General features: G+C 36.6%; 1 protein-coding gene across 3 annotated transcripts in view; it reads left to right on the forward strand.

Moving 5' to 3' along the window:
• BICD1 (BICD cargo adaptor 1) overlaps positions 1-12,552 on the forward strand; it is a 246,732-nt gene that overhangs the window by 186,325 nt on the left and 47,855 nt on the right. For all 3 annotated transcript variants that reach the window (XM_043562944.1, XM_043562942.1, XM_043562943.1), the window contains exon 4: positions 2,200-2,625. In XM_043562944.1, the coding sequence (XP_043418879.1) occupies positions 2,200-2,625 (426 nt within the window). The remainder of the gene's footprint in view (positions 1-2,199; positions 2,626-12,552) is intronic.

Below are 12,552 nucleotides of genomic sequence, written 5' to 3' on the forward strand. Positions count from 1 at the left end.
ATATATATATAAAAAAAGGGAAGGGGTGTTCCCCTTACTTTGAGCCACTGCTTGAAACATGATCAAGGTGGCATACTGCCTTAGATCATATGGGCCAGAGTAGAAGACAGTGCAATAAGACAGAAGAAGACTGGTTCCTAGATGACCTTATGATGGAGCAGAGAGTCCTATTGGCCCTTTACTGACTACATCCATAGTGTTACGTGAGACAGAGAAACAAACTTCTATCTAGACTAAATCATTCTTACTTAGGTCTCTGTTACATCAGCCAAACCTATATCTGACCTAAACCTATAACAAAAATTGTTATCCTAACCTTTATGAGATAAGCCATTGCATTGAGATTATGTGAAGAACAGGGGTTGGAGGGTAGAATTAAAGATCCCCATCCTTTAATTTTTTTTAGTATTTCTTAAAATGGAAGTTTAATATAAACACTAAGATAAATGTAAAGCTAAACACATAGTTTATATTAGTATCTAATATAATGACTTTATTATATTACCTTCCTAGTTTTTTCTTCCACAATAATTTATTCAGCAAACACTTGTTGAAGAGCAGAATTCTGTTGGAACATGATGGAAGAATATTGAATCACTGTGAGGACGCCTAGGTGCATAACAAGTATTTCCTCCTTCTGAGGAAATTACCTCTGTGGAGGTAAAAGAGTTATTAAATTAAAAAGTGACATGTGAAAGGGAAACCACAAGAGACTAGAGATAGAGAACAAACTGAGGGTTGATGGTGGGGAGGTGGGTAAGAGATGTGCTAGATGGGTGATGGGTACTAAGGAGGGCACTTGTGATGAACACTGGCTGTTGTAAGTGAAGGATCACTGAATTCTACCTCTGAAATCAATATTGCACTGTATGTTAACTGATGTGGGAAGGAAATGACAGGTAGAACTAAATTTCCTTATAACCTGCAGCCCACTGACAAATGCTTGAGGCAGGCAGAGTAAAATGTTTCTCTAGGAACTCCCTGCTGTCTTAATGCTAATGATTTACTAGAGGGAAAAACTATCTTAGCTTGACAATAGCTAGGCCTCCGGTATCCTGTGAGTCTTCTTTAGCATATAAAAATCTCTTTGGAACCTTCCTCTGGACTTTATCTCCCCCAACTCCCAAATATATGACCAGTCTCTTCACAGGGTCTGGGGCAGCTCTTCCTGCTCCTGGGTCCTGTCCCCGTGCTTTAATAAAGTCACCATTTTTGCACCAAAGACGTCTCAAGAATTCTTTCTTGGTCGTAGGCTCTGGATCCCACCTTAACCCCCAAAACTTCATCATTAACTAAAATTTAAATTCAAAACAAAAGAAAACAAACAAAGTGGCATGTCGATTTAGAGTAGGGATCTCTTTCACTTGTGGGCATTCATGACCGAGAGAGTGTTTAAGCAGGCTATTTGATTCTAATTCAAAAGAATATTACATTGATAACTATATATATATATATATATATATATATATTTGTTATTAGATAATCAGTACCGCTATTCAGATTCTATCTGTAAGCACATAAAATTGTTCTTTGTTTTGTTTTACCCTCACACATATTTTCTTGAGATTAAATTCTTATTGTGATATTTTAGCTAATTTATCTGAATATAAAACTTTCCTTATCATTAATAATTGAATAAAACAAAATAATAGTGATGATAAAATATTTTCTTGGTTGTAAATATTCTGATAAACTATGTTGTTGTTGTTTTTTTTTAAATTCCTGGTTTTTTTTTTTTTTTTAGGCAAACAATGCCCCCTTTTGGCCATTGGCTCCTATAAAAAGAAATCATAAAAACAGACACCTTTTTCATCTCTGCTAAGAATTGAATTTATATATATAACTTAACATATATATAGATTATATATCATGTTACATATATAAGTTATATAATAATAATATGTTATAAATTATATAATTTACATACAAAGAACCTGTCCTGTGTTACCTTAAGAGTATATATACTGTGTCCTGAGATTTGAGACTTATTTTGTAGAGAAACAATTTATACTGCGTAGTTTCTTTCTTTTATTTTGTTTTTAGTTAACGTACAGTGTTATATTAGTCTACTTGCTATATTGTATGCCTGAAACTAACATTTTAATTTTTTAAATAATTAGGTCTACTAGAATGGTTAATGGCAGTGTTGTAAGACCCAAATTTTAGTTTTATGAATCTTCTTTGTCATATCTAATTCAGGTTGAATACGAAGGCCTAAAGCATGAGATTAAGCGATTTGAGGAAGAAACCGTGCTGCTCAACAGCCAGCTGGAAGATGCCATCCGGTTGAAAGAGATCGCAGAGCACCAGCTGGAAGAAGCCCTTGAGACCTTAAAAAACGAGAGGGAACAAAAGAACATCCTGCGGAAGGAGCTCTCCCAGTATATCACCCTCAATGACAACCATCTTAGCATCTCTGTCGATGGACTCAAGTTTGCGGAGGATGCGGGTGAACCGAACAATGACGACAAAATGAATGGGCATATCCACGGGCCCCTTGTGAAACTCAATGGAGACTATCGGACTCCCACTTTAAGGAAAGGAGAGTCTCTACACCCCGTTTCTGACTTATTCAGTGAGCTGAACATTTCAGAAATACAGAAGTTAAAGCAGCAACTTATGCAGGTAAAATCTCTTCTGTTACTGTGAACTTCTTGCAGGCTGCACGGAGCCTGTTTTGTGATATCTTCTTCTCACATTTTACTTCTAGCTCATTTTTTGACATACTGCTTCTTCACCTGGCAACCTTGAAAGTATAGTATTTTAGAAAGACACAACCGAAGAGGTGTTGAAAAGAAATCTCTCATTTGCCTGGCTTTAGGAAATATATCTTAGAGCCACAAAGTGGATTATGATCAGGTGTGAAGGGAGAGAAGCCTCTTGATGCGTTTCTAACAGAAGAATTCAAAAGCTTTATACATGAGTGATCTGACTTTTCCACCACAAACAACTGTAGTGTTAAAGAATAACAATACACTTCGCAGGAATACTTTAAGCTTTTTTTTTTAATTTTTTTTAATGTTTATTTATTTCTGAGACAGAGAGAGACAGAGCATGAGTGGGGGAGGGGCAGAGAGAGAGCGAGACACAGAATCAGAAGCAGGCTCCAGACTCTGAGCTGTCAGCACAGAGCCTGATGCGGGGCTCGAACTCACAAACCGTGAGATCATGACCTGAGACGAAGTCGGTCGCTGAACCGACTGAGCCACCCAGGCGCCCCGAAGCTTTTAAAAGACATGAAGGACTTTCGGTCTATAAATTAGCCAGGATATCATATGATTCAAAATACAGAGCAGGTATAAATCTGAAACCAAGGAGTTCTTATTGCAACATGAGCTAGGCCTTAAATTTTTAGCATCTTCAAATTCAAATATCTTGTGAAGAGTCCTGCGTTTTAAGTTTATCTCACTGTGAGATGGCTTTTCTAGTTTAGATACTGCCTCCCTGCCATACCTTAATCTAGTGCTAATGGGAATCTCGTCTGAAGCATAGCACTGCCACCAACACCATCATCTGAGGGCTTCTTTATAGTACACATTCTTGGGCTCCACGCAAATCTTCTGAACCAGGAATCTGGTTCAACAGGCTTGTCAGGTGATTAACTCTTTGGTCTGTTACCCACCCCCTCACCCCCCAAGTTTCTCTACATACAACTGGTTAGAGGCCATCAGGACTGTGCAGTCATTTATTTCTATGGTAAACAGGGCTTATAATGTTCTGCCTCTACAGAAATGATGGCTAAAAAGTGAAATTAGTGAAAATAAATAAAGATCTGGAGACGGAGTGAAGTTAATTTTATAGGTTTATTGTTAATATTACATCACGAGTTAACACATTGTGCACTTTACCTGCCCTGTGCTCTTGGCTACTAGCAAAGAATTCGTTTTCACAATGTTTAACTGAAATCAAGAGGGCATGGCCATTGGAAGAAAATGAATGTATATAGACTTTTATCTGACTGCAAAGTTCAGTTCTGTGTAGGTAATATTTTTTTATGTCTTTTTGCTCAGTTCACACTAATACAACTAGATTGATAGCAAACATATTTTAAATTTGTATGTGACAGATAATATAAGAATTCATGCCCCCAAATTAAATAGAATTAATATAAAATTTTTCTTAAACTATCACGTTGGTGGCTTTAGGATAAAAAGTTAGCATGCCAAGACTTTTGTTTCTTCTTATTAGGGTGGCAGTGTAGATTAGGAAGAGGCGCTTTTCTGCATAAAACAGCACAACAGTTTTCAACTAGGTCGGCCCTTGGGCTGCAAACTCAGGGCTGCTCTTCCATTTAATCCTGTAGGTCATCTGAAATAATAGAAAATTCTGAAAGAAATGAGTCGTGTAACAAAAAGAATGGTGGAGACAAGTTCTCAGCAAGGGAGCGATTCCGGGTTGGAATGTCATTTGCATTGGGGTGGGATGATTCCTCCTTGTCTGTGACTGGTGAGCTACCAGAGGTTTAGTGTCTCTGGTCCCAACCCATTAAGTGCCGGTTACATCTCCTCAGGCAACGTGATGATGAAATGCCCCACCCGTTTCAAATGTTCCAAGGGTCAACTGCCAGTTGAGAATCCTCCTATAGAAAGACAGCACTTTACTCTCCCATAAAATGGGGATACAGACTACCTTCTCCATTAGAGTGGCATGGTTTATGAGTTAATGTGTGTAGAGTGCCTCGTAAACGCTCAATAATTGTGAACTGTTATGACTACTTCAACTCCATACTGCCTGGAGCACTCTCTTTAGCTTTTATTAGTATTATTAACTTACTGTTGGACAGTTGGCTCTGGGAGAGTCATCTCAGAAGGGACTAATGTGCTCACTGGTAAGAATACAGGAAGGTAACAGTAAAGTGTCAGCGTGAGGTCTGAAAAGGGATGTTCATTTAGCAGAAAGTTAGGGAGAGAAAGACTTGGCCGGGTAAACCTTCCCTCAGTACAGCAGACAACAGTGTACCGGGGTTTAATTAATGTTGACAGTTTGTCAAGATATGAAGAGGCACAGGCACGGCCTTATGTTCCAAAGTTAGCACTGCATTTAGTTGTGGAGACCAGGCTCAACACAGGAATGGGGGACTTACAGCTTCCAGTCTCACAGCAACAACACTAACATCTAATTATGGTTTAGACAAAATCACCATCTTTTGGTAAGCAACATTTTTTAAAAAGCGCATTAACTGGGGCGCCTGGGTGGCTCAGTCAGTTAAGCGGCCGACTTCGGCTCAGGTCATGATCTCGCGGTCTGTGAGTTCGAGCCCCGCGTCGGGCTCTTTGCTGACAGCTCAGAGTCTGGAGCCTGTTTCAGATTCTGTGTCTCCCTCTCTCTGACCCACCCCTGTTCATGCTCTGTCTCTCCCTGTCTCAAAAATAAATAAAATGTTAAAAACAATTTTAAAAAAAGCGCATTAACTTTTTCTAAGAATATATTTCGTTCAAACTGTTGAGTACAAGTATAGCGGAATGTATCTTTTCATGCATAATTTATAATCTGATAGGTTTTCCTTAGCTGTGCATCCCCCTTGGGTTTAATTTGTATAAATAAGCAAATTATAAAAACATTACAGGATACATTACCAAAAAGTAATTGCAGTTGTCTTTGATGTTAATGAGGCTTGAAAATAATATGACAGTTCTGATACACAGCAGTACTCTTAATGCACCTTGCAGCATATCCTGTATGTCAGCACCACTGTCTGGACATCCCAAGGAACAAGCAATCAGATGTACTTTACGTGTGACTATCTGAAATGCTTGGAGCCAAATGTGTTGAATGAAATGTTCAGAATGTAGAAAGGTAATATACAGCATATACTATATATTTTGCGACATCCCTAATGAGATCAGGTGCAGCAGTGAATGATCAAATACTATTAACAATTTTTTTTATGTTTATTTATTTTTGAGACAGTGAGAGACAGCATGAACAGGGGAGGGTCAGAGAGAGGGAGACACAGAATCGGAAGCAGGCTCCAGGGTCCGAGCTGTCAGCACAGAGCCTGACGTGGGGCTCCAACTCAGGGAATGTGAGATCATGACCTGAGCCGAAGTGGGACTCTTAACTGACTGAGCCACCCAGGCGTCCCACTATTAACATTTTTGTAGTGAAACATGTGACTGTTCACTCTAAGAGGAGAAAATGAGGACCAGAGAAGGCCTCTCATCAGGCAGGTGCAATTTTGCTGCTTGAGGAGTCTAGGGCTGTCTGAATATCACTACCCATTGAGTTATGATACAACTTTTATTTAAAGCCACTTGAGATTTTGAAATTATGGCTGTCGTGGGGCATTACAGCTGCCATACTGTTCAGGCAGTTCTCAGTCTTGTGTACCTCAGCTTCTAACATCAGAATACTTTGGATATCCCAGCTTGTATTTTCATAGTTCACTTGTCTCTTAGGATTTCTTTTGGCCAGGGTCCAAAGTACCGCATCTGAGAGAAAGTTTTGCACCTTCAAATTGAACACCTGTGCTTAGTTAATGTTGTCAGTTTGTGGAGACATAGAGAGGCACAAGCAGGGATCTAACACCCTGTACCAGGGAATATGCAGCTTTTAAATTATTCTTCCTGAGAATTAAAGAAACCTTTTGTAAACAGCATGCCCAGGTCAAAGCCTATTGGCCTATTCTTATCTTACAAGTTTCCATCTATGCATGTTAATTATGTTTTCCCATCTATGGGTATTTATTTGCCTTGGTTCTGAAAAGAAAAAAAATCTGTTTTTGCCTTGGGTATCAGGAATGATGGGTGAGTTGCTTTACTTCTCTGAGATGCATCTATAAAGGGAAGGTAATAAATTAGCCCCATCAGAAGTCTCTAGGCCTTTGTTAGTTAGAATTAGGGAAAAAAAAAAATAGGTCCATTTCTAAAGAGGTCATACTGCCATCTTCTGGGAAATGGCAATAATTAATATGAAAATCTAGGACAACTGCAATTGAAATAGTGTCTCTGACAGTTGTATTGCCCTCAAGACTCGGTTATTTAAAACAGATTAAACAGCTTACCCTTGAACAACATGGTTTGAATTGCATGGTTCCACTTACACACAGATTTTTTTTTGTAAATACAGTACAGTACTGTAAAGGTGTCCCTTCCTTATGATTTTCTTAATAACTTTTTTTCTCTAGCTTACTTTATTATAAAAAAAAACTAGTGTATAACACAAGTAACATATAAAATATGTATTAATTGACTTTATGTTATTGGTAAGGCTTCCAATCAAACAGTACTGCGTTGTTCAAGGGCCAACTGTAATTGATATTTTCCAGTGCTGGTCAGGTAACTTAATTAGTTTTATTAGAATGAAAATAAGTAGATCCTGTCTGAGGAAACTAAATTTCTTAATCTATTTAAAGGAGTCTCTATGCTTATGCTAATATTTCTGCCTTCAATAAATAGCCTCTGTCTAACGTCACATTGCAGAGAGTTTTCTCCTTGGTCAAACTAAGGGGAAAATTTTTGGATTTTTTTCTTTCAGTATCACACTAGCTATATTTTACATTTAATGTGACAAAACAACAATGTTTCTATGAAACTGAAACTGATATTTTGTTGTATCCTCATGGTTGTGAAAGAATAAAGATTCATATTATATTTAGATCCACTCTATTAAAAACAATTTTAGTTTTTCCTATAATGATGGTAAGTGGTCAATTTGCTATATGTCCCATAAGAGTTCAGAGCAGTTTATATATATTTGATTAATTGGTTGGTGTTTGCAACAACTGTATGGGGTAGATAGTATTATTATCTTCATTTTACAGGTAGGGAAACTGAAGCACAGATGTTTTTGTCACCAAAATCAAATCAAGTCAAATATTATATGTGCTTAAAAAGACTTACAGAATATTTATGGGGAGAAATTAATTATAAGAAGATGCTCTGTGTTTTTTAAAACTTAAAGTGACATATACAGTTTCCTAGGACAAAGTTGACAACTCATTAAATGATTACAGACTTTATAATTAAAGATTACCTTTAATATAAGCTTTATAAGCAAATGAATTTCTCAGAAGCCTTACTTTTCCTGCCATATATCAAAACATAAAAGGGCATCTATTATCACAACAGCAAGGGAGTCTATGTCATTTTTTAAGAATTTTCTGGAGATATAATTCACGTAAAATACATCCACCCAGCTAAAGGGTATAATTCATTGTTTTTTAGTGTATTTACAGAGTTGTGCAACCATCACCACGGTCAATTTTAGAGTATTTTCATCACACCAAAAATAAACCATGTATTCATTAACCACTCCAGCCCTGAGCAACCACTAATCTACTTTCTGTCTTTATAGATTTGTCTATTCTAGACATTTGATGTGCTTGGAATCATACAGCAGGTGGCCTTTCATGACTGAGTTTTTCTTTTTTCTTTTTCAATGTTTATTTATTTTAGAGAGAGAGCATGAGCAGGGGAGGTGCAGGAAGGGGGGGGACAGAGGATCTGAAGTGGGCTCCATGCTGACAGCAGAGCCCAATGCTGGGCTCAAACTCACAAACCATGAGATCATGACCTGAACTGAAGTTGAACCCTCAACAGACTGAGCCACCCAGGCGCCTTATGACTGGCTTTTTCCATTTAGCATAACATGTTTGAGGTTCATGTATGTTACAACATATATTAGTATTTCATTCTCTTTTCTTGGCAAGTAATATTCCATTATTTGGATATACCGCATTCTATTTATCCATTTACCAGTGATGAACATTTGAATTGTTTCCACTTTTTGACTGTTATGAATAATGGCATGAACATTTATGTACAAGTTTTTGTGTGCACATATGTTTTATTCTCTTCAGTATATGCTTAGGAGTGGAATTGCGGTCCTTTGGCAACTCTGTTCCACCAGTTGATATTTCACTAGATTGATCTTTTTCATAGTTCTTGTTTGTCAGGGAACAGATATGCATTGCCAGAATAGTTTTACTTCAAGCAGAGAAGAATAAATTATTTATTTCTGATTTCTATTTGTGTATGTCTGTCCTAGGTATACCATTACAAGAATCACACTATCCATTCAAATTGAGAGTCAGTTGACCAGGATAAAGACTTTATGAAAATGAATAGCATATAAGGGTACCTGGGTGGCTCAGTCTGTTAAGCATCCAACTTCGGCTCAGGTCCTGATATCACAGTTTGTGGGTTCAAGCTTTGTGTTAGACTCTGTGCTGACAGCTTGGAGCTTGGAGCCTGCTTTGGATTCTGTGTCCCCCTCTCTCTCTGCCCTTCCCCTGCTCACACGTTCTCTCTCTCTCTCTCTCTCTCTGTCTCTCAAGAAGGAAGAAAAGAAGGAAAGAAAGAAAGAAAGAAAGAAAGAAAGAAAGAAAGAAAATTAATGGCATATAAAGCAGCTTTGATTTCTTTTCCTATAAAAGTCCTTTGAATGTGCAAATTCTGACTATCTTTTCTTTTGTTCTTCCACAAAAGAGCTATCAGTACTCAATACATATAAATGTGTTCATTTAAAAGATAAAGATACAGTGAAATTAAAAAATTTCTATGGGAGGGACACGTGGCTCCATCAGTCAGTAAAGGATGCAACTCTTGATCTCAGGGTCATGGGTTTGAGTCCCACATTGGTGGTAGAGATTACTTAAAAAAATTTTTATGGGACATAATGACAATAATAATAATAGTTAACATATATTGTATACTAAAACTGGATTAAAGAGTTCACAAATTCTGCATTCAAGTTTTCTGGCAAAACAACCCGCCCTACCATAAAAAATAAAATACTCAGTTCCAGATAGAAGATGAAGATTGTAGAAGATGAAGATTTTAGTCACTATGGAAGATGCTAATTAATAGAGCAAGTCTCCCTTAGATAAGTTCTTCACCAATAGAGATTAAAATAGTACCCTTAAAATGAATAGTAATTTTAATCTTTGAAGTGCTTTACACATCTTAGTTTGTGCACTGCTTCTGAAATCCAAATATAATTTAAGGTACTCTAAACCTCAATAGCTAAGCGAAAATATCATGCTGAAGTTGTATAAAATTATCCACAATTTAGTTATTCATTGGAGGGGGAACAAACCAACCATAACTGTCTGGAAAAAAATGTGTGTGTGTGTGTGTGTGTGTGTGTGTGTGCGCGCACGCGCGCGTGTAAATTTTGATATCATTCTCTGTTCAAGTGATTCCACCAGAAATATACTGAGTGTGATAATTAATACTGTATGTGGAAAATACAGACATGAAAGAGATAATGTCCTATTTGATATTTTCTGGAGAGACTATCATGAAGAACCTGACAGATTTACCTTGTAGCCTTAGAAAATGTTATTTGTAAATCAGAATTGGCAGAGTACAGATTGAAATTCTCCTAATGGTATTACCTCATTTATTATAACACTGTTTCCTCTAAAAACAAGGTTGAGACATATTTAGTGCCTTTTGTTCTGGTCCAATTTTTATTTTATTCAAAGGCTTTTTGGAAACAGCTTTGTCTGTTGTAATCATATATACTAATCAAATGATGTTTAGGTTTTTCAGAGTAAATACACTTAGTTTTCAAGAGAAAAAAATTCCTAAAATAATACATTTTCATTGATACTGTCTACAATATCAGTAATAGAATATTTAGAAGATTTTCTGTCTCCCTTATCAAAAATTCAACTGACTTGGCTTTTCATCAAGTACATTACATAATTACCTGCATTTTTTCATTTAAAATTATTGCCCAATAGTCTGGATAAGTCCATTCATCTTTGGCTATGGTGATATAGTTTGTTATATCTAATGAAACCCAACCAGGAGGATTTGTATTGAAATATGTCTTGACTTTGAAATGAAATAGTTGCTTTTGCAAATACAGATACAAATCTGTGAAACAAAGGCGTTTGCCGTGTAGAAATATTTTGGTCATGGGAATGACCAGTTACCCAAGTGTTAACAATGGCTAACATTAGAATACCTGGAGCATTAAATTCACTGTCTTACTCAATCATCCTTTTGTAAGTTAAGAAACTTGCCCAGAGTCATAGAGTTAGGTAAATGCTGGTGCCAAGATTAGAGTCGAATTCTCTGATACTACAGCCTAGTTGGGTTTTTTTTTTAACCTGTAATACTATTCTTTTGGAATATTTTGGTTTCTATAGCCATAATATGTACCTTGTGGATTGTGTTCCAGATATGGGCAAGCACTATGTCATAAAATCAAAGCTATGACTTAGAAGGCTCTAATAATAAGATAACATAACTATATTTTTAATTCTAATTTCATGACTGTACTATACATTTGATCTTAGCCAAAAGGCCGCGAAGCAATGAGTGTACTATACAGGCAGTCCTCGTTTTGCATGATATTGATGGGTCATAAATGATTGTGTAAACTGAAACCATGCAAAACAAACTCACAATTAATGGAGAAAATTCAATTGTACTATGATCTTTTTTATTTCTCTCTCTCTTTTTTGTTTTGAGGTAAGGTCTATGCTCAATGTGGGGCTTGAACTCATGACTCCAAGATCAAGAGTCGCATGCTCTACCAACTGAGCCAGCCAGGTGCTCTTTGTTTTGTGATCTTTAAAAATTTTTTTTATCAGAACATTCAAAACTCCCTTATTGTTGGCTATAAATATGTAAAGAATTGAAAAAATAGTAAAACTACTTAGTACACTGTAATCCAAAAATGAGAAATATATTTAAAGTTTTCCTTGTAAAAAACTTATCTTTGAGATAAAAATTTAACCCTCCCCAGAATAAACTAGGGAAATTAAATTTATGTTTTATAGAATATTAAAGATATCCAAGCTTTTGAAACAGAAATTTGAACTGTGCCTCCTCCCCACCAAACACTTATCAAGAATAGTTTGATCTTGCCACCCTCTCATCACATAATTTATTATCGGAACAAGAATCTTTTCTATGCCTTGTTAAATTGTCATACTCATAAGTTTGGATCAGCTTTCAACATTCTATCCTTTGTACTTTCAGTGTCTGAAAATATCTCTGAGAGTGCCTTTAGTGTACCCATGTCATTTTGTCTAGAACCTTTTAATCCTTTTTGTAACAACTGTTCTTTTGATTTATATCGATACCTCTCTATCACCAAATTGCCTTGGCTGCATATCTAAATTCCTTGAAATGGCATCGGGGTCAATATTCGCAAATTCAACCGTTTCTCCTGTAACTCCATTTATGTTTAATTCAGATTTCACTTCCAATGTGTCTCTCTTTGTTTCTCTGCTGCTTGTTCATTCCCTCCTTCCTTTTCTTTTTGTTTTTTCACTTTCCCTCCCTCCCTTTCTTCCTTTCTTTTCTTTCTTTCCATCTCTCTCCCTCCCTCCCTTCTTTTCTTTTCCTTTCTTCTCTTTCCTTTCTCCTCTTTCTTTCTTTCTTTCTTTCTTTCTTTCTTTCTTTCTTTCTTTCTTCCCCAATGCCCTCTTTGGACTATTTTTGTGAAACTTCATGTGGGTTTATCACTGGAAGATGGTGAGACAACACAACTACACTTTGCTGTCTGTGAATGAACTGAATAACAGATATGCAGTGACCAATCACTGAAAGACTTTGGAAGAAGTAATGTAATTGTTCACTGGTCATGATG

The sequence above is a fragment of the Prionailurus bengalensis genome, chromosome B4 (genome assembly GCF_016509475.1).
Source record: "Prionailurus bengalensis isolate Pbe53 chromosome B4, Fcat_Pben_1.1_paternal_pri, whole genome shotgun sequence".
NCBI classification, from domain to species: domain Eukaryota; kingdom Metazoa; phylum Chordata; class Mammalia; order Carnivora; family Felidae; genus Prionailurus; species Prionailurus bengalensis.